This window comes from Phascolarctos cinereus, unplaced genomic scaffold, assembly GCF_003287225.1.
Source record: "Phascolarctos cinereus isolate Bilbo 61053 unplaced genomic scaffold, phaCin_HiC Scaffold_5;HRSCAF=322, whole genome shotgun sequence".
NCBI lineage: Eukaryota > Metazoa > Chordata > Mammalia > Diprotodontia > Phascolarctidae > Phascolarctos > Phascolarctos cinereus.
Genome location: NW_027555958.1, coordinates 270,286,956 through 270,310,604, shown reverse-complemented (window position 1 = coordinate 270,310,604; position 23,649 = coordinate 270,286,956). Strand labels below are relative to the sequence as shown.

The following is a 23,649-nucleotide window of genomic DNA, read 5'->3' as shown; positions in this document are numbered from 1 at the left end:
AGAATACAAAAGGATTCATACTCATATGTGAATGAAACCTAGGCACATCTGAATTTCTATAGCAAGAATAGTCTATGCTAGTATGATTGTATATAACATTGCCCTTATTTTTTACCTGTTGCAACATTTATTTAGACTATAGATTTTATGAGGGTAGGAATCATGTCTTCTCTTTCTTCATATGGGAAATGCCCTCTGGAAAACCCCTCTACATGCACCCTTGATCCCATTCCATCCCATCTTCTCTGGTACTTTATATGCATTGTCATCTCCATTCTGTACTTTATCTTCAATTTCTCCTTGACTTCTGGCTGTTTTCCTGAGGGCTACAAACATGTCTATGTTTTCTCCAACCTCACTTAATCTAGCATCCCAGTTAGCTATTGCCCTTTATTTTTCCTCTCATTCTTGTCTAAACTCTTTGAGAAAGCCCCCCCTCCTTAGTGCTTCCATTTCCTCTCTTTTCACCAATGACCTCTACTGCCAAATCCAATGGCCTTTGTTCAGTCCTTCTTGGCACCTCCCCAGGCTCTGACACTGTCAGTCATCCTCTTGTCTCTTCATGACATCACTTTCTCTTGGTTTGCCTCCTACCTGTCTGGACACTTCTGAGTCTCCTTTAATGGGATGTTCTATTACCTCATCTCACCCTGGTTTCCTTCTCGGCAGATGAAATAGCAACTTCTGGTCCTGCCTCTCCTCCCCTCTACCCCACGCCTGTCTTCTGAGATTATTTTCCATTTACACTGTATATATCTTTTGCCAGTTATCTCCCTTAGAGTCACATTACAATGTGAGCTCCTTGGGGACAGGGAATGTGTTTTTGCCATTTTTTGTATCCCCAGTCTTTAGCTCAGTGCCTGGCACATAGTAAGCAATTAATAAATGTTTATTACTTAAAAAATGTCTGGAAAGAGAGGGGATTAAAAGTGTATAATGAAGAAAAAATTTAGAACCTAAGGAGGAGGGACTTAGATTGCCTCTTGGATAAATGGGGAATGGCTGAACAAAATGTGATATAAGAATGTAATGGAATATTATTGTGCCATAAGAAATAATAAAAGTGATGACTTCCAAGAATCCTATATAGTATGAAGTGATACAGAATGAAATGAGTAGAACCAGGAAAATAATTATACAAGGACAGCAATGTCTTAAAGAAAAACAATTTTGAAAGACTAAGAACTCTGATCAATGCAATGACCAACCATGTCTCAATAGGATCTATGATGAAGTATATTACCTTCTTCTTAAAAGAGAGGTGATGGACACAAGAGATACATAATTTTGGATTTGGCTACTATGTTTTGGTTGACTATGCTGATTTGTTGCAAGGTTCCCCTCATCCCCTTCTGTGAATTTTTAATTAGGCAGAAGGACTGAGGAGAGAGGGGAAGTTAGCAATAGTTATGTAGAAGAGGAGGAGGGACACTGTAACACTGAAAAATGTACATATGAAAACAATGAAGTTCAGAAAGAAGAACAAACAAGCAGGACAGTTTTGAAAGTAAAACGCAGAATACGTGTGAGTGTGTGTGTGTGCATGTGTGTGCACGTGCGTGTGTGTGTGTGTGTGTGTGTGTGTGTGTGTGTGTGTGTGTATTGGCTAAAAAGCAAGTAATATGCATGATTTCATTCAGAATCCTCTTTTGTTTCCATGTGGAAATGCTCTTAAACATTTTTTTTTTATGTCTCAGGTCAGAATAAAAAAAGGTCCTGAAACATTAGAATTAGAAAGAATTTCTTAAAGTTACTTTTCAGAAGTACGGTGGTTAAGAAGCACATAGACCTTATTATCTCAAAAAATGACATAGGCTGATAATTTAAATGCATTCAAAAAAGGTTTGAATATCTTCTGGGAATACAAATGCAAAGTAGCATTAACAATGAAATGGCCAACCATAATTTGCTATGCAGTAGGAAATACACACACACGCACGCGCGCGCACACACACACACACACACACACACACTTTTTCTATGTGTTGGTATCCTCATAGTTTTTATAAGTTCCTGTTCTTGAAAGTACTTGAATAAATCTGGCTGTTCATCCTTTGTACTCAAAGAGGACCAATGACATCACGATGTTGGGGTCAAAGCACACAGTATTTGTAAGTGCTTATTCTTGAAAGTACTTGAAAAAAACTGGCTAGATAAAGGGTTAATGTATTAAATGGTTTTGTTACCATTCTTTTTTTCTTTAGGTATCTCACTTCTTCAAAAATAGGACATATTATCATCAATTTATGAACATCCATCCCAGCCTCATTTCATCCTTATGACAAGGAGTTTAAGTTAATCAGACAAAGGATGACCAGGTTGTAAGGTCTCAACAATAGCTAAACAGTACAGCTTTCATGTGTTCTTCATTTTCACTTTAATATTTTGATGGTAGAACTCTAGATATAGTTTTGATCCAAAGAAGTTAAAGGCAAAGGTGATACTTCAGATTCTCAAATTATTAAGAAACCATATGTACATTATGGATGTTAGCACAAGAGATCCACTACCATTGAGGATGCAGCTGAAGGATGGACCAGGGGTAATAAAGGGAAATGGAGCATGGAATGGAAAATAGAAAATGGAGAAAAATCAACCATCCGAGTATAGGACTCTCAATGGGTGAGACTGGTCCTCTGGCTGATAACAGAGTTTACTTACTTGGTTAATCTGGTTCAAAGTGTTAAACTTTGTTGGTTTTCAAATAAAGGCAATACTGAACCCAAACTCTGAATATGATAAATAATTGAAAGAGGGCATGATTTAAAATTAGTGTTCAGTCATTCTCAGTTTTAAGTATACAGGTGCTATTTTGACATCTTGCAATCTCTCCTTTGCTTATTTTTATAGCAGTTCAACAGTCCTCCTGACAAACACATCTCATCCCACTTTACTAAGTCTGAGAAAGTGAATCTAAATCTGGTCTACACAAAGATGGCCTATTCTGTTTGCAAAATCCCAGCTTTGGTTTCCTGAACACCTAGATATAATTTTACTATTTAATTCTGACCTGAAACACTACCGTAGAAACTCTCTTTTAATGTCACAGGCCCAGATAGCCTCTAGCTATTAACTGTCTGAGGCAGATTCAGCAATAGATTGTCTTGAGCAATAGGTTAACCAATTCATTTAAGAAATTTAAACTGAAAGGCTGAGGTCTCAGAGAACTTCCATCCTCTAAGGAAAATAATTTCTGGATATAACAGTTGAGGGAAGTAAGGTGTTGAACACTGGTTTCAGAGAATGATCTAGTTCCACTTTACCTAGGAAGATATAGAAATGCTTTTTGGAGGAGGTGCTACCTGCGTTGAGACTTGAAGAGAAAGATTTTAATAGGTGAGGATGGAGAGTATTCAAAGCAGGAGGGGATGGGCTTGCAAGTAAAAGTTGGCAGGATGAGATTGGCTAGTATCTAATTTGGCTGGAATGTAAAATGCATGAAGATGAATGAAGTAAAAATAAGGCTAGAAAGGAAGGATGGAGGCAGCTGGTAAAGGAGACATCAAATGAGGTAAAGCAGAAAAAGCATCTATATAATGCCCAGTATGTGCCAGGCACTGTGCCAAGCCCTTTTTATAAATATTACCTCATTTGATTCTCACAACAACTGTGCAAGGTAGATGCTATTATTGTACCCATTTAATAGTTGAAGAAATTGAAGTAAATAGAGGTTAAGTGACTTGCCCAGAGTCACACAACTAGTAAGTGACTGAGGTCAAATTTGAATTCAGGTCTTCCTGATTTTAGGCATAGCATTGTACCCACTGTACCACCAGCTGCCTCTAAGATGATAAATTTCCAAACATTTGTGAGCTTTACCTATTTTGCTGACTGCTATCTCATGAAGACATGAAAAGTTATAAAGAACCAAGATTAGCTTTCAATAGTGCACTGAATATACCTGTTAATGAAACATGAGCCAGAGACATAATAAAAGGGAAAAAAAAAGCCCATAAGTGTAAATGAGGCTATCCATAAAAGTGTTTCAGAAATATCACTGGGCTTGAGAAGTAAACAATCATTTGTTATGCTCAGTGGAGCAAGGGTGTATACTAGAACCATTTAGATGCCTGGTGAATATTATGAAATCACATAATTCAGCTTAGCTAAATAACCTGGTTTGGACGGATGAATAATTGGAATGGCATTTGACAAAGGCGCCGCTCTGGCAGTACCCTTTAGCTCAGCTGAGAGCGACAAGAGTTTATCTTATCGAGCCCTTCTTACGGCTTTAAAAAAGTAACACATATTATTCATCAGAACCTTACGGGACAGGGAGAAAGGCCAAAATGGTAAATCAATAGAATCTGTTAAGAGTTTCTAAATTATTGATTTCTTGCTAGATCTCCTTTGGCAGTGCTGGACCCATCATCTACAATCAGTATAGTTCTTGAAGGCTCTGGCTGCTGACTTGCAAACCCAAGGCCCTTAGAGTTTCTGCATTCGCTTAAAATGGTATAGTTGCATCATTTCTCAAAAGGGGAAAGCCCACCCTTAATTTGCTAGCTCACACTGAAAAAAAACCCCCCAGCTACTCTTCTTTTGGTGTTTATTCTGATTAAACCGGGCTCTTTCATCACTAGACTTTACTGAGTGGTACACTGTACATGTACTTTATTTCTCTGCAAAGATCATTTTTGTACATCTGATCGGTATGGGTAACAAATCAGCAAACACACTATGGTTTGGGCTCTTCAGGAATAATATAGATATGATATAAGTCATTTGTTCTTTCCTCCAAATTTATTTCTGATACTTACCTGATGAAAAGCCATTTGGTGTGTTGTAGAGTGCTGTATTTGGAGTCAGGAAGGACTTAATCCAAATTCTTCCACAAACAATGTTCTACCTGGGTGACCTTGAGCAAGTCACTAGCTCTATGTACTACAGTTTACTTGTCTGGAATATGGAGAATCTATACTAATGAATTCACAGGATTATTGTGAAGGTCAAGTGAGATAATATAGGATGGAGAGAATTTGGGTGAAGATTGAAGGAGGTAGCAATGGAGATGATATTGTTAGCAAAGTATATTATGGACTACTTAGATAGAAAGAGAAAACCAATGAAGACTTTGGGAACCAGATCACAATGCTGGCACAGAAGTATAGCAGTGATGGGGAATTTGAATTCTTCAGTTATGTCATAGTTCTCTGAGTAAAGCAGAGTAGCTAATAATGTCTTGGTTTGCCTTAATAATAACTTTATCTTTCTAAAACTAGAATCAATCAGAGTCAATAAACATTTATTAAGCACTTACTATGTGCCAGTTACCATGCTAAGTTCAGAGGATGCAAAGAAAGGTAGAAGACAGTTCCTGACCTGAAAGAGCTTGCAATCTAATGGGGGAAGAAAACATACAGAAAGAAGCTGAAAGGCTAGAGGGGGGTAGGAGAGGTGGTTACCCAGCATGAGGGCAAGATGAGGCCCTGCAGCCAGGGTGGGAAATGATCTGAGTTGTGAGTTTCAGAGTAGATCACATCTTGCAGAATGATGAAATTCTGGTGATCACACAAGCCAGGAAAGAAGCCAGGTGGGAAATGGTGAGGCGAGTTCCTCAAACTGAGGATCTAGAAGCAGTACCACATTCTACCCCCCTCACCCCCCCTCTCCAATGAGAGGAAGGGAGAATCCCCTAGGGACAGGAGGTGCTGAGGAGGTGTGAACTTCAGAGCTGATTTCTTCTTGATGATGAGAAAACAATGAAGAAAATGGCTATTTAGGACCACTTACAAGGAGTTATATGTTGAAGTAGAAATGATGGTAACACTGGGAGAAATGATGGAAGAGGAAGAGAAAGGTAGTCATAATCTGACATGCATGCTAGATTTTGGAAGAGTAGATTTTATGGTTACAGAGAAAGTATAAATAAGATCCTATCAGCTCAGAAAGGCTAGAAGCTCTACAAAATGAAGTTCTGAAGACACAAAGAAGAACAATTCCAATGAGAAAGGGAGAATTTTGTCTAATAGGATTGTTGTGAATGCACATAGAACTCAACAACCTATTTAGACTTAAAAGATATGTATTATTGTACCACAGTACTAAACAATAGCAACTGTCCCAATTTTCAAAATAAGGAAGAGAATAGGTATTGCTAATGTTAGGCTGGTGATTTTGATGTGGATACTTGGTGAAACTTAAAATGTATTATTAAAGAGGCCAGGTGGACTAGATGACCTTCAAACTCCCAGATTCTGTGTTTACTGCTTCCACAACAGGAAGCAAGGGTCATCAAGAGTAGGCATGGACTTATTAAAGAGAGTCACATCGGAGTAATCTGTTTTCCTTTTTTTTCTTTAAATTTTTTTGTGTTTTGTTTTGTTTTTTGGCTAGGCAATGGGGTTAAGTGACTTTCCCAGGGTCACAGAGCTAGTAAATGTCAAGTATCTGAGGCCACAATTGAATCAGGTCCTCTTGACTCCAGGGCTGGTGGTCTATCCACTACATGACCTAGCTGCCCCTTATTTTCCTTTTTTGACAGGGTTACCAGATGGGTAGAACAAAGGTGTAGTAATTAGAGATTATGTAGATTTTAGTGAAGTACTTATCAGTTTCTCACATTATTCCTGGAATCAAGATAAAGGGATGTAGGCTAAAGAATAGTACAATGAGGCATATTTAGAATTGACTGAATGGCTGGGCACAAAAAATAATTAATGGTTCAATGTCAACTTGCAAAGCAGTCTCTAGTGAAGGGGTGGGGAATCTGTGGACCCAAGGCCACATGTGGCCTTCTAGGTCCTCAAGTGCAGCTCATTGACTTGAATCCAGATGTCACAGAATAAATCCCCTTAATAAAAGGATCTGTTCTATAAAACTTGGACTCAGTCAAAAGGCCTCACACAAGACCTAGAGGCCACATGTGGCCTTGAGGCTGCAGGTTCCCCACCCCTGCTTTAGTGGATTGACTCAGGTACCTGCACTAGGTCCTGTGCAGTTTAACATATTGATCAATAACTAAGAAAGGCAACATGTCATGCTTACTGAATGAGTGATGAAACAAAGCTACAAGGGATAACTTACATGTTGGATGATAGATTTAGGATTGTAAAGTCCTTAACACAGTGCTTGGCACATAGTAAGCACTATATAAATGTTAGCTATTATTTTAAAAGATCTCAACTGGCTGGAATATTGGATTGAACCCAAGAAGATTAACTGGGAGAAGCATAAAGTCTTATATCTTGGTTCAAAAACCCAATTTCCTAAACATAAGATAAGGAAGGTAAAGCTAGAGAGGCGTTTGTATGAAAAAGATCTGGGGATTCAAAAGACAAAGAGAAAAGAGATCCAGACATGCAAAAAAAAATTCACATCTACTCTTTTTGTAGTGGCAAAGACATGGAAACTATAAGGCCATCAATTAGAGAATGGCAGAACGTGTCATGGTGTATGAATGGAACAGCAGTGTGCCATAAGAAATGACATAAGAGATGGGCTCAGAGAAACCTGGGAAGACTTGTATGAAATGATACAGAATAAAGTAAAAAGAATAGAAAAACAATTTACTTTTGATAACAACATTGTAAAGACAAACAATACTGAAAACCTTAACTTGGCAGTGCATTGCAATGACTAACTACAATTGTGGAGGACCAGTAATGAAGCAGGCTAACTACCTCATGTCAAAGAGGTGATAGAATTAAGATGCAAAATGAGATGTACAATTTGGGACACAGACACTGTAGGAATGGAAGTGAGAGGGAGAAAAAAACGCTGACTAATCAAAAAATTCTAAAAACCCTGAACCCAAAACAAAACAGTTAGCATTTACAGTACAAACATTTGCATAGAGCTTTAAAATTTGCAAAGCACTTTATATGTTATCTTATTTAATCCTCACAACAACCCTGTGATGAGGAAACTGAGGCTCAAAGAAGTTAAATGATATGACCAGGATCACACAGTCAGTCAGTACAGGGAGAGGCAGGACTTGAACACACATTTTCCCTGACTCCAAGTCCAGCACTCTACGCACTGAGACATCTAGCTGACAGCTTAACAAACAAAAAATACAAAACAAAACCAAAAAATGATCTGGGTGTTTTTAGTTCATTGCAAACTGAATATATGTTAATAGCAGCACCCCAGAAACCTCATCATGATTTAGAGGTAACCCTGGTTTCTTTCTGTTCTTCTTTTTTTTTTTTTGGGTGAGGCAATTGGGGTTAAGTGACATGCCCAGAGTCACACAGCTAGTGAGTGTTATGTGTCTGAGGCTGGATTTGAATTCAGGTCCTCCTGACTCCAGGGCTAGTGCTCTATCCTCATAACCCTGGTTTCTTGAAGACTATGTTAGTGGTGAGCAAAGCTCTGGCACCACAGGCCGTGACTATCCCATGCTATGCACAAGGGACTGTAGGCCCAGGGTTGGGGATGGAGTGCCTTGTTTGAGAAATAGCAAGGAAGCCAGTGTCACGGAATTGCAGTGTATATGCAGGATGAAGGTAGTAGGGGAGTATAACGTATACAACTGGAAAGGTGAATGGGGGGTGGGCAGGATTATAAAGGACTTTGAATACCAAACAGAGGAGGTGATATTGCTTCTGGAGGTGATATTAACTTTAGCAGAAGTTGACTGAGCAGTGAGGTGATATGACTGGACCTGTGCTTTAAGAAAATCACTTTGGAGTCTGAGTGGAAGATGGGCTGGAGATTTTTCCCAAGGAGGACAATCAGGATGGAGAAGGTACAATACCATAAGACTGGCTGAAATCTGATGATGTTTAGTCTGGAGAAAATTTGGCAGGGGGGAGGGAAAAGGAAAAGCACAGGAGAGATAGAGAGACAGAGTGGTCATGTTAAGTATCTTCAAGTACATGAATGACCATAACACATTAAGAGAGATTAGACCATTTCTGCTTGCATTACAGGGCAAATCTAGGGACAATCGCTGGGAGTTTTAAAGAAAGAGATTTAGAAATGTTCTAAATTAATACTGATTAGAGAAAGGCAAATGAAAACAACTCTAAAACAATCTATCAGACTGACTAACATTATAGAAAATGAAAATGACAAAGGCTGGAGAGGACAGGGAAAAATAGAGACACTAATGTGGAGCTGTGAATTGGTCCAACCATTCTGGAGAACAATTTGGAATTATGCCCAAAGTGCTATGAAAATGTACATAAAATACTCCTTGGCCCAGCAATATAACTACTAAGTCAGTATTCCAAAGAGGTCAAAGAAAAAGGAAAAGGTCCTATAGGTATAAAAATATTTACAGAACCCCTTTCTGTGGTGGCAAGGAATTGGAAATTGAGAGGATGTCCATCAATTGAGGAATGGTTGAACAAGATGTGGTACATGATTGTGATGAAATATTACTGTGCTATAAGAAATGGAGAGGGGGGTGACTTCAGAAAAATCTGGGAGGACTTATATGAACTGATGCAGAGTGAAGTGAGCAGAACCAGGACATCATTTTATACAGTAACAGCAATATTGTAATGATGATCAACTGTGAAAGACTTAGCTACTCTGACTAATACAAAGGTCCAAGATGATTCTGAAGAAATCATGATGAAAAATATTATTCACTTCCAGAGAGAGAGAACTGATGAATTCTGATTGCAAATTGAAGTACAATTTTTTTCATTTTATTTTTCTTGCCTTTTTTTGTGACATGGTTAATATGAAGATATTTTACATGATTTCACAGGTATAATCGATATCATTGTTTACCTTCTCAGTAGGTGGGGGAGGGGCTGGTGAAAGAGAATTTGGAACTCAAATTAAAAAAAGAATGTTGGAAATTTAAAAAAAAAGATTTTTTTTAAGCAAAAGGAAATTTAGGAAAAACTTCTTAATAATTAGAGCTACCCAAAAAGAGAACGGACTGCTTCAGAGGCAATGGGATGAATAATTATTGGTTATTTTTACAGGGGCAATTCTTTTTCAGGTATTAGTTGGTTTAAATTACTTCAAATCCCTTCATTCTGAGATTCTTTGATATTCATGGAGTCAGAGGATCTGCAAAGTAGATGCACAAATTTCCACAATATTAAACTGTTAGGGTTATCTCCCAGAGGTTTTGTGTACTTCTGTTCCTGCCCATTCTGGACTATGAAAAGTGCAGGCCGCTACATAGGTTAAGGAGAAAATGTCCAATTGTCCTCATCTGCTTCTGACACTGATGCCTCATCACAGCATGGAAGTGTTTCTATTTTCTCAAAAACTCTGTCAGTAGAGAGAAAGATCTGGCAGATTCTCCCAAGTTCATGATGCTTCCAATAAGGGCCCTGTACTGAATGCTTATCTGTTTCATATAGATCAACCTGGCTAAATCTGCAGGAACTCAATAGCAGATTAGTTGTATGGTGATGAAATTCTTGGTCAAAGCAAATCATGAAGACCACCTATGAAAGCACAGAGGGCTTACGATCTACAAAGGAAGTATCCATACTGAAGAAAGAAAAAAATCTTAATGGGTAGTTTTCTTCAATAGGAAAAAAAGTCTCCTTCCCACTCCTCAATTCTGAAAGTGGAAAAGAAGCAAGTCAAATGTAGCATTTCAGGTATTATATGTGTGGAGGCCCTACTTACCCTTCTGGATGATCTGCTGTGCTTGCTTCCTCACACGTGTGTTTCGTAGAAACCGCCACTCTCGCTCTTTTCGGATTTGGCTCTCTAGGTCATGTTCTTCTGGGATCTTTGAACAACAACAACAACAAAAGATGAAATCAAGCTCTGTGGCCTGAAAGAACATTTGAAAAAAAGTCTTTTTCTTCATGTTTTCCTTAAATGCTAAAATAAATGATGGAGTTGGTCTGGAGAAAAATGGCATTTTGGTCAGGGCCAAATGTCTTTTGATGTGTAAAAATAGACAGCCAGAATAAAGAGCATTTAAAGGGCTTCCCATTTTTAAGTCCTGTGATTAAGTGGCTAATAGTTGGAGAGCCATTATATTGCAATGTATATCCAAAATGGAGAAAGAAGAAAGTATATATGTGGACAGCTTGACAGGGCTCCTGGGGTAGGGCCTACAGTTGGTGGGTGGAGGCAGTGGGAAGTTTAATGGACTTTGTACTGAGAAGAATGGATTGAAATTCCAGCCTTGACTCTTAACTTTCTGTATAACACTGAGCAAGCCATTTCACCTTCTGGTTGAGAACTGTCTCAATTACGGATAATCATATTTGTACTATCTACTTTCCAAGGTAAATATTTTATAAACCTAAAGTGCTTTACAAATATGAGTTGTCATCATTGCCAACATCATTATTAACTCTTCTCATCTTTTTGAGGGGTTCAGATATAAATGGCAAAGGAGAAGTCATTGCTATTATTATTTTGCTATTATTCTTTTATATTTGATTTTTGGGGGAGACTATTGTACAGCTGGATAAAATACCTACTTTTGAAACTGAGAGAGTGCTAGGGCAGCTAGGTGGCACAGTGGATAGAGTGCTGGGCCTGGAGTCAAGGAGGCTCATCTTCCTGAGTTCAAATCTGATCTCAGACATTTACTAGCTGGGCAAATCACTGAACCCTGTTTGCTTGGTTTCCTAATCTGTAAAATGAGCTGGAGAAGGAAACGGCAAGCCACTCTAGGATTTTTGACAAGAAAATTCCAAATGGGGTCACAAAAAGTCAAACATGACTGAAAAACAACAATAACAACAACTAAAATGTTAGGATTTTTTTTTTTGCAGGTTCTCTGAACGCTTCTTTGGGAAGAACTCTAGTAACATATAGGACACCAGTGATGACATATGATCCGGTTTCTACATACATGACTTTAATCTTGTCCTGTAGGTCTCCATAGTTTGAGAGCTTTTCCTTCCATGCTGTTTGGAGATTATATGTATTCAGCATGATGATATCTATTAAAAATGTTTTTAAAATTTTGTGGACCATATCATGTTTGTGATATACTTCATAATAGTCTGGTGCTAGTACAGTTTATTTGCTAAATTCTTAAGGATATTTAGAGGTTTACATGCATAGTTCAAGGACTTGTTATCTATTAGCTTATAAAGAACTGGGGGCTTCTGGAGTATAATTCCAACCACCAGATTGTCTCTAAGTATTGTTAGATGCTAAATTTTTGTAACTTGCAGTGATATACTGCAGAGTTTCTAGTATTTTACCGCATAATCTGTATCAGTGATGATAATGTGATGATTAGTGCTGGTGTAGAGTGGGTGAGAAAAGTGGTGTATGGTACAGGCTGTAGAAGAGCATGAAGTGGAGAGGAATGAAAGGTTGGGGGTGAGGCAAAAGGTATCCTTCACTTCTCTCTTCTTGAGGAGTCACCTTTGCTACTGGTTTGCTACCTCTTCTCAGCTTTCCCTTTACACCTATTTCACTTCGCAAAATGCCAAACTGGATTCAACAAGGCATTCTACTTCTATTGGACACAAGGGAGGTTATTTCCAGGAAAGTTATCAAGGACATCTCTCAATATTGAGCCAGCTTATTATCTATTTCCTTGTTTCCCCCTTAAACCAAAGGTAACTTGGGTAAGATCCTAGTTCTCTGGTGCAGAGCAAAGTAAGCATGCTATCCATCTCTTGACAGAGAAGTAATAGACACAAGGTGCAGAATGAGGCATACATGTTTTGTATGACTATGCATATTTTTTACAAAGGGTCCTCCCCTCCACTGGGGGTGGAGGAAGTGGAGAGAGAAAAATAAATGATTATTAAGTGAAAATATTAACTAATTTTAAAAAAACCCACTCTACTTCTCTAAACATATAAGAATAAGAATTAGTCTGATATAAACCAGCTCTAAGTGTTTTGTCTAGATTCCCTTGGTCAGCATGCATGGGTTGCAGAAATGTTCTGTGCTACCACATCAGAGCTTCTATGCATCCCAACTAAGGCACAGCCAAACAGTACTCAAACTTTTGAATAAGGTTCTGAGAGTTAGTGGTAATGCTATGGAATCAATAGGCCTACCTCTGAGGTTGACAATCAACTACAAAGCATTCTTATAACAAATTATTTGGGCTCTTAGCAAAAGTGGAAAGGTAAAGGATCAGAACCATGGGTGTATTTTCTGCATCTATCTCTCCATGCAATAGTGTTATATTAAATATACACATATGTACCTAGTGGAGGAATGGATATATTTTCTATTTTCAGAAATGAAAATATAAGATATTAGGAAGGAGGACAGCTTAAAGTTGTGCTTGTCTACTTTATATGCCAAAGGAATCAGAGTTATCAAGTTTAGAGAAAATAAGACAATAGTGAATTTCAAAAATTCGCTGTGGTATAATAATAGAAAACTGTTGTTTTCCTTTCCCTACATTACATCAAGAAATCTTGGGTTAGATACTCATAAACTAAAACTGGATATTAAAATGTTATTGAACTTGCGTTCAAAGCCTATATCTGGTACAGATACTAGATGTATAACCAAGGGTAAGTCACTCACTTACCTTCTCTGAGCATCAGTTTTGTTATCTGTAAAATGGGGATAATAAAATCTATAGTAGGTACTATATCCCAGCATTGTTACAAGGCTGAAATGAGCTAATGCATATAAAGTGCTTTGGAAATCTTAAAGTGCTACATAAATGGCACTTATTGTCAACAACAACAACAAGGATGCTGGAAATGGATATTTCTGTTGATACGAAGTTTGGAAAATTGTTATTTGCTAAAGCTCTAAGAAGCCTTATATGCTGTTCAAATTCAGTTCTGGGTTATTTGGATTAAGGTCAGTGTTTCCTCCCTACTACAGATCCAACTCATGGGTGATTAAGCTCATCTCCAGAGGAAAAACATAGCTTGAGACAGAATGTTCAAAACTACCTTATTTTTTTTTGTTAGCTTTTATTTAGTATTCTATTTTTTCCCAGTTACATGTAAAAACAATTTTAACATTCATTTTTAAAACTTTGAATTCCAAATTCTCTCCCTTCTTCCCTCCCCACTCCATCACACTGAGAAGGCAGGCAATTTGATGTAGGTTATACATGTATAGTCATGAAAAACATATCCTTAACAGTCATGTTGTGAAAGAAAACATAGATCAAAACAAAAAAAAACCCACAAGAAAAATAAAGAATGTAAAAAAAATTATGCTTCAATCTGTATTCAGATGGTATCAACTATTTCTCTGGGGAGAAATAACATTTTTCATCATAAGTCCTTCGGAATTGCCTTGGATCACTGTATTGCTAAGAATAGCTGAGTCATTCACAGCTGATCATCTCACAATATTGCTGTTACTTTGTATACTGTATATTTCACTCTGCATCAGCCCATGCAAGTCTTTCCAGGTTTTTCTGAAAGCATCTTGCTCATCATTTCTTAGAGTACAACAGTATTCCACCATAATCACATACCACAACTTATTCAGCCATTCCCCAATTGATGGGCATCCCCTCAACTTCTAATTCTTTACCTCCAGAAAAGAGATATTATAAATATTTTTTGTACATATAGGTCCTTTTCCTTCCTTCCTTCCTTCCTTTCTTCCTTCTTTCCTTCCTTCCTTCCTTCCTTCCTTCCTTCCTTCCTTCCTTCCTTCCTTCCTTCCTTCCTTCCTCCCCTCCCTCCCTCCCTCTCTCTCTCTCTCTCTCTCTCTCTCTCTCTCTCTCTCTCTCTCTCTCTCTCTCTCTCTCTCTCTCTCTCTCTCTCTTTCTGTAATCTCTTTTGGGATACAGACCTAGTAGTGGTATTGCTAGGTCAAAGTGTATTCATGGTTTTATAGCCCTTTGGACCTAGTTCCCAATTACTCTGCAGTGCATGAAAGTCTCATTTTTCCTACATCCCCTCCAACATTTGTCATTTACTTTTTCTGTCTCATTAGCCAGTCTAATAGGTATAAGTCAGTACTTCAGAACTGTTTTAATTTACATTTCTCCAAACAATTGTGAGTTAGAGTATTTTTTCATATGGCTATAGATAGTTTTGATTGCTTCATCTGAAAATGGATCATATCTTTGGATCATTTATCAATTGGGGAATGGCACTTATTTTTATAAATGTGACTCAGTTCACTATATGTTTGAGAAATGAGACCTTTATCAGAGAAACTTGCCTCAATTTTTTTTTCGCAGTTACTATTACTAACTGTATTTCCCTCCATCTTATTTCTTCTCACCTTGTTTATTCTACACTCTCTCTTCTTTCACTTTGTCCCTCCTCAAAGTGTTTTGCTTCTGAATACCCCCTCCCCCAATCTGCCCTCCCTTTTATCATTCCCTCACCTTCTCTTATCCCTTCCTCTCCTACCTTCCTGTAGGGTAAGACAGATTTCTACACCCAATTGAATATGTATGTCATTCCCTCTTTGAGCCAATTCTGATGACAGTAAGGTTCACTCACTCCCCTTCACTTCCCCCTTCTTCCCCTCCATTGTAAAAGCTTTTTCTTGCCTATTTTATGTGAGATAATTTACCGCATTCTACCTTTTCCTTTCTCCTTTTCCTAGTGCATTCCTCTCTCATCCCTTATTTTATTTTTTACATATCATCCCTTCATATTCAACTCACACCTGTGCCCTCTGTCTATATATACTACTTCTAACTACCCTAATAATAAGAAAAATCTTATGAGTTACAAATATCATCTTCCCATGTAGGAATGTAAATAGTTCAAAATTATTAAATGCCAAAGGTCAAATTTTCTATTCAGCTCTGCTCTTTAGACTGCTTGAAAATCCTTTATCTCATTGAATGTCCATTTCCCCCCCTGAAAAACTATACTCAGTTTTACTGGGTAGGTGATTCTTGGTTGTAATCCTAGCTCCTTTGCCCTCTAGAATATCATTTTCCAAGCCTTCTGATACATTAATGTAGAAGCTGCTGATACTTGAATTGTTTCTTTCTGATTGCTTATAATATTTTCTCTTTGACCTGAGAACTCTGGAATTTGGCTATTATTATAGCCTGGTAGTTTTCATTTTGGGATCTCTTTCAGGAGGTGATGGGTGGATTCTTTCAATTTCTATTTTACCCTCTGGTTCTAGAATATCAGGGTAGTTTTCCTTGATAATTTTTTGATCATGGCTTTCAGGGAATCCAATAATTTTAAAATTATCTCTCCTGGACCTATTTTCCAGATTGGTTGCTTTTCCAATGAGATATTTCACATTGTCTTCTATTTTTTCATTCTTTTGGTTTTGTTTTATTGTTTCTTGATTTCTCATAAGGTCATTAGCTTCCATTTGCTCCATTCTAATTTTTTTTTTTAGGCAATTGGGGGTTAAATGACTTGCCCAGGGTCACACAGCTAGTAAGTGTCCATTCTAATTTTTAAGGGATTATTTTCTTCAGTGAGCTTTTGGACCTCCTTTTCCATTTGGCAAATTCTGCTTTTTAAGGCATTCTTCTCTTCATTGGTTTTTTTGGACCGCTTTTACCATTTGGTGTAGTCTGTTTTTTAAGGTGTTATTTTCTTCAATATTTTTATGTGTCTCCTTTACCAAGCTATTGACTTGTTTGTCATGATTCTCTTGCATCACTCTCATTTCTCTTCCCAGTTTTTCCTCTACTTCTCTTACTTGATTTTCAAAATCCTTTTTGAGCTCTTCCATGGCCTGAGACCAATTCATATTTTTCTTGGAGGCTTTGGATGTAGGAACTTTGACTTTATCTTCTTCTGAGTGTGTGTTTTGATCTTCCTTGTCACCATAAAATCTTTCTACAGTCAGAGGTTTTGTTTTTTTTTCTGTTGTTTGCTCATTTTGTCAGCCTGTTACTTGACTTTTAACTGTTTGTTAAAGTAGGGCTCTGCTTTCAGAGTGGAGGGTGCCCTGTTCCAAATTTCAGGGACAGTGCAGCTGTTTTCAGAGATACTTCTAGGGACCTGTAAGTTTTCAGTTCTTCCAAGGTGGTACAATCAAGGGCGAGGTGTTTACTCCCTTCCTGGCCTGTGCTCTGGTCTGTGAGTGACCATATGCACTCTTTTCTGCCCTGGAACTGTGAGGAGGGTGCCCCCTCCACTTAGGACTTAAGTCCCCTCCACTGCTGCTGCAAGCTTTGCTATGCTAGTACTTCTCCTCACCCTGGGATTAAGTCCTTAGTTACTAAGGACTAAGACCTGGATCTGAGTATGGATAAAGCAACAGAGTCCTGCCTCAGTGCTAGTAAAAAGACCCCTGTAATCTCCTTCTGACTAGTTGTTAGACCCCTTTACCATCTGGGGTCTGAGAGCTACCACTGCCAATTCTGTCACTCCCAAGTCCTGCTCTTGGTTTGCTGGGGCCAAGTCTGTGCTGGTGTGGCCCAGGTGCAACAGACCTTTCCTGCTGATCTTCTAAGTTGTGTTTGGCATCTCTGAGCTGAGAGGTCAGGAAACCACCACTGCTGCCAGTGAATCAGTCACACCAATGCCTGCTCCTAGTTCGCTGGGGCTTGGTGTATGCTGGACTGAGCTCCTCTCTCAGCCTGGTGCAAGAGATCTTTCCTGCCAACCTTCTAAATTGTCTTGGGCTGGAAATTTGTTTCACTGCATCTTTTTGTGGGTTTGGCTGCTTTAGAATTTGTTTATACAGTCATTTAAAAAAGGTATTTGGAGGGGTTTGGAAGAGAGCTCAGGTGAGTCCCTGACTTTACTGTGCCATCTTAGCTCTGCCTCCAAACTACCTTCTTTGTCAGAAAAGGCATTTAACTTGAAAAAAAAATTGAAAGAGCACTCAATGTGGTGTCAGAAGAGCCTGAGGTATGAATCCAGCCTCCAGCACTTACCTGTCAGGTAATTACAGGTAAGTAATTGTAGAAAGGGACCTCTGAGGCCACTGAGTTCAAATTCCTTTCAACAGATGAGAAAATCAATGCCAGGCAGGGCTTAATGACCTGCCTAAAGTTACACATGTAGTAAGTATCAGATAAAAGTGGGATATGAAACCAGATCTTCTGACTCCAGAGTCAGTGAACCTTTTCCAGTGTACAATCTCAGCCTGTTTCTTCAATCATAAAATAGGAATAATAATATTTGCAGTACCAACCTCACAGGGTGCTACGAGGATAAAATGAGATAATGTACTGAAGATTGAAAAAAAAAACATTTAAAGTACTCTTTAAATATTATTAATGCTTATGAACTTGCCCCAAAGGATTATGATCACAGATAACTATTCCACCTTCTTACTTGTTTAACTTTAATAAACTTTCTCAATTCCTTATTTTTCATTTCAATAACTGGACATGTACACATGTCATTATAGGTATGTGTTAAGTCCATAGAATGGATGTTAGCCTTTTGAACACTGTGGATGGAGTCAATGCTTCCACAGAGAGAACAATAAATCACAAATTAGGGTTCTGCTATATTCTTAAGGAAGATTATCTGTGGTCAGAGAAGACAGAAGGCAGAGTTGCTCAGTTTTTATTTTGCTTCCATTTTCTCTGCCAAGGAGAGTGACTTTGCACTGGAAAAGACAAAACAAAAATGATTAACAGGGAGTTGATATTCAAGATAAGTAGGGACACAGCAAGAGAACACCTAGTTGCCTTTGATGTATTCAAGTTAGTTGGCTGACATGAACTACATCTTTGGAGCCTGAAAAAACTGGTAGATGTCACTGCTGAGCCACTGTCAGGGGCATCTGAAAGGTTATTGAAAATGTGAGAGGTGCCATAAGATTGGACATGGGCAAATGTCCCTATTAAAAAAATAACTGAGAGAACAGAGCCTGTAAACCATAGCCTAGTGAGCTTGACTCAATTACTGAGAAAATTCTAGGTAGTAAAATATAGATTAGATGATAAAAAAAAAATTAGATGGATTCAGAACTAGTTGAGTAAGCAGAGTTGATAGTTTAGTGTCAATGAGGCAGGAGGTCTCCAGTAGAGTATCCAGTGGGTCTGAGCTTGGCCTTGTATTATTTACTACTCTTAACAATGATCTAATAAAGATATGGATAGCATACTTATCAAATTGATAGGAGAAACAAAGCTGGGAGGGATGGCTAATATATTGTATGATAAAGATATTGACAGGTGGAAATGGGCTGTCCAATAAGTAGAGATGCAACAGAAGTAAATGTAAAGTCTGAAATAGTAGTACAATAAATTAACTTCAATACAATACATATTTCAGTACAATAATGAATTTCCTTACCTTTACAGCTCTTGAACCATAACCAAGTTATTCCTGGAATGAATATGTCACTCTATGCCTGATATGGCTCTATTCACCATCCCTGTAACTTTCATAACCAAAATATTCCTCTCTGGCCACCACATCCTTATGTCTTATTTCCCTTGAAGGCAAGGACTGTCTTTGTTTTTGTACTGGTATCTTTAGTGTTGAGCACAGTGCTTGATAAAAAGCGCTTAAAAATGACTTTTAATTAATTGATTTGCTTATTTCTTCATACACACACAGACACAGATATAGTATTGCTTGCCTTCTTAATGGGTGGGGGAGGTACTGGAGGGTGAGAATTTAGAACTGAAAATTCTCTCTCTCTATAAACACACACACACACACACATATACACACATATAGATACACAAATGTATATATAGATACACATATATACATATACATATAGTATATATGTATGTACCTAAATAGAGGTGTGTGTGTGTATTATATACATATAAAATAGATTTTTTTGGGTGTTTTTTAAAAATTATTTTAGTTCCAAATTCTCTCTTTCCCTCTAGTCCCTCTCTACTCACTGAGAAGGCAGGAAATATATGATACCCATTATACATGCGAAGTTATGAAAAACATATTTCTATATTAGTTGTAGGAAAAAAAGGCAAGAAAAAAGTTCTCTCTCTGGAGGTGGACAGCATTTTTCATTATGAATCCCCTGGAACTATCATCAATATTTGTACTGATCAGAGTAATTAAGTCTTTCATTGCTGATTATCATTACAATATTGCTGTTACTGTGTACAATGTTCTCTTGGTTTTGCTTGCTTCACTTTGCATCAGTCACGTAAGTCTTTGCAGGAGAAAAACTTAGATTTTCTTGAACTAGAAAGAATCTTAAAGATTCCATTCTACGGATGAGGAAACAGGCCTATAGAAATTAAATGAGTGGCTCAAGGTCACTATCACTATCCTTTGTATTATGCTATGTTATGCAAGAATCCTCTCTATGTGAACAAGTGTGGTTGAACTGTTATTCTTTCTATAGTTACACTGTTCCTTTGCAGGTATCTACAATCTCAGTTCTCAAAGTCGACAGGCATGTATCACTCTGTCCCTTTACTTTTGCTTTGTAATTTCCTTCGCTCCAAAGTCACTACATTTGATTCTTGTTTATTACATTGGTCTGTTTGCTGCTGTTTGAATTCATTTCGCATGAATGTTCAGCATTCCACGGCTAAGCTACTCCTTAAAAAAAAAAAAGGTATTTGTGTCAAAAAACTCCATTGGGACATTTATTGGTTAAGAAATTTCCCCAGTGGAACATGGTGCAGGGTGTAGATTTCTAACCATTGATTGTATTTTGTGACAATCTAGTGTTTATTCAAAAAGAAATGACAAATGACCAATAATGTGGTGCAATAAACAAACCTGGATAAAAAGTATTAAAGCATGTGCAGGAGCTAGGATATTGCACTTTAATGAAAATCTGGTTTCTATGGGAATAAATTAAAGAGATCTAACAGGCTGTTTCAACCAGGAAAGGGAGAGGGACATGATAAGAATTCTAAGTTCTTCAAACAGTATTCCCCTATGGTCCCAAAGCTGGATTATGCAGAGCATGTCTCTCCCTGGTAAGAGGGCACAGAATCACAGTTGGTACAGAAGACTCTGAGAGACTTACTTTTTCAGCTCTGAAGAAAATGGAGTCAACATTTTTTCTAAGGGATGAGGGACAAAACACAGTTTAGAAGATAAATTCTGGATGGAAAGCACTAGACCATGACAGAAGTCTGTGACCAGAGATAAACTGCTAGCCTGCTCTTGTCACTGGCTTGCACAGGGAGGAAGGAGGGGGAGAGGGGAATCATCTCCCAGTGTTATAATCCTGTGTAAGCAAAAGGGATGGAGAGAACTGTTGGGGGAAGATGAATGTAATAAAATTCTAATTTGTCTTGTGTATCTGATACTGTGGGACTGAGCATGTTGACAGAACACGATTGCTTATGGAGCATGCCTTTCCTTACTGCTCTGGAGAGCTGCAGGGTGGGATCTGGATGAGGTCTCCTTTTCTGACCTTGCTAAGCTGATAAAATATACTTTTACAACCAGGATTATAAAGCTGTTCTGAGATTCTAGTATATGACCACTACTGGTCAAGGTCTGGTTTGAATCAGATGGAACAAGGAGAACCAAAGGGGAGGGAATAAGAAGAAAGAAAGAAAGAAAGAAAGAAAGAAAGAAAGAAAGAAAGAAAGAAAGAAAGAAAGCAAGCAAGGAAGGAAGGAAGGAAGGAAGGAAGGAAGAAAGGAAGAAAGAGAAAGAAAAAAGGAAGAAAGAGAAAGAAAAAAGAAAGAAAGGAAGAAAGGAAAGAAGGAAGGAAGGGGGAAGGGGAAGGAAACAGGAGAAAGAGACAGAACATGAGAGAAACAAAAGAAGGCAGCAGACACAGAATCATTAGGGATATGATGATTACTGAACAAGATGAAAAGACCCAATGAAATTATTCAACCAAATATTTCTATTCAACAGAATCTTTTAATCAGGCATTCTTTTTCCTCCTCCTCTCTTCTCTATTTGTCTTTAAGCTTTCTAGTAAACAAAAATCTAGTTTCAGCTTTCGCTTTGCTATCCTCTAACCAGAGCTCCCAGAGGCATGTGGGTGTCTGTAATAGTGTTACACGATTAGGATCATGACACTCCACAGATTTCTAACACCTCTTGGCTTCTACTCAGACAGAAACCAATTACTATTCTGAAGTCTCCCACTGAGACACATGAGTCGAAAGCCAATGAAATTCATATCCTTTGACTCTCTTGCCTGGCTCAAAGAACAGTTTGGGGTTCAGGGAAAAGAGGAAAGCTGTATTCTCCCTAGAGGATTTGTGGGGGAGCATCAGTTCCTCATGTCCTTTCTGAGGAAAGTATGCCATATAAGATGGATTTGTGAGTCAGAGAGACTCATTCCCATTTGGCTCTGTCATTCTAATATCTGAGAAGCTCGAGTTATGGAAGTAAGAGATGGCGAAGGTGTGTCGATATTAGGAATGAAAAAGGCCCAGCTCCTCACATGTGCCAATGCCGAGATAGTTGAGCTTCCCGATCTACAGAGCTTCGCAAGAGTGCTGCTGCTTCTCCTCCTCCTAGTGGGCAATGCTGTTTGTATTCTAAATACAGAAGGACTCTTCTACAATTCTAAATACAAGCATTAAGCTTTTTATTCACTCCACAAACACATATTTATCTTGTTCCTGGGATTTTAAAGAAAAAATTGGCAAGACTTTGCCCATTTGCTCATCATGTCTCTGCAGAATGTAAATTTTTTTGAGGATTATGATTCTGTGTTTCTGTATATCCATGCTATAGCTGACTAAATGTCATGCAACAGAAGTAGTCGGCTGCAAACATTTTATGAGGGCACTAACCTGCATACTCATCATTTTCATTTAATATTAAGTGCAAATGGTGACTTAATGTAACAGAAACAAAAAAAATGCTTCACAAGTCACCAACAAACTGCAATAACAGGATTATAATACTAGAACTGTATCATTTTACAGAGAAGGGAAGTTGGGCCCCTCAAAACATTAAGACATGCCAGGTGACAGGCTGGATTTTGAACTAAGTTCTTTTGACTCCCAGATCAGTACTCTTCCCACTAATACTATACTGATATACAGTATTATGCACATTTCTATCCCCAATACTGCAGCTGCTTCTATTTTTTTTTTGTTTCACAAGTATTTTTTTTTCCTGTTTCCCCCTATCAGAATTAGGGGGAGACTGCAGGGAAAGTAGAAGGGAAGGAAGGCTGTTGTAGATAAAGTTATTTCGTGACAGACTAAGGCAAACATCTGGTAGACTCTGCAGCCATTATTTGTAACTTGTACATTAGGCCAGAAGTGACTCACTCACAAAGACCTTTACATAGCATCAAACAAAAGGAGGGCAAAACTCTTCTGGAACATAAAGTATTGTTGTTCTGCAACGATTCATTAATAGACCACTGAGCAATCACAACGGAACCTGCTCACTCTAAATGTATTTGATTTAATCACCAATAAATCAAGAGAACCCTGACTGTCTGAAACAAAGCCAGTAATTTATAAGAGAAATTAATATTGACATAATTCCGGAGCACATGTTACCAGATCCTTTGCAGGGGATGGCAAGAACCTGATGCCAGACAAAAGAGTGGCAATCCAGATGTATGTGTGTGTGTGTGTGTGTGTGTGTGCATGTGTGTGTGTGTGTGTATGTGTATGCATGTATGTGATAGGATATTCAATTTGCCTCACGAACCTGAGCAAGACTGTACTATGAGAGGATGGCAAGTCAGTTCTAGTGATCCAGTGCCACTGTTTAATGCCAAATCATGAGGCAGCAGACCAAATGGGATCCCTTTTCTCTCACCTTCTCTTTGGACAGCATGAAAACAATATTCAAGCAGCCTGTCTCATGCCCTCACCTAACTGCATGTACATTAAATGAGCTTTCATCAGAAAATGATTATATATTTTTTCCTGCTATCCCCCATACCCTTCAACTACTAGGCAACAAGGCAATTGGATTTGCTTTCTTTATGAACTGTTCAAGAAAGGTCCATTTGGAAGCTAAAAATAGGGTGACACTAGTT

General features: G+C 38.2%; 1 protein-coding gene across 5 annotated transcripts in view; it reads right to left on the bottom strand.

Annotated features, from left to right (window-relative positions):
• RPTOR (regulatory associated protein of MTOR complex 1) overlaps positions 1–23,649 on the bottom strand; it is a 508,936-nt gene that overhangs the window by 50,613 nt on the left and 434,674 nt on the right. For all 5 annotated transcript variants that reach the window (XM_078155853.1, XM_078155851.1, XM_078155852.1 and 2 more), the window contains one exon: positions 10,549–10,654. In XM_078155853.1, coding sequence (XP_078011979.1) covers positions 10,549–10,654 — 106 coding nt within the window. The remainder of the gene's footprint in view (positions 1–10,548; positions 10,655–23,649) is intronic.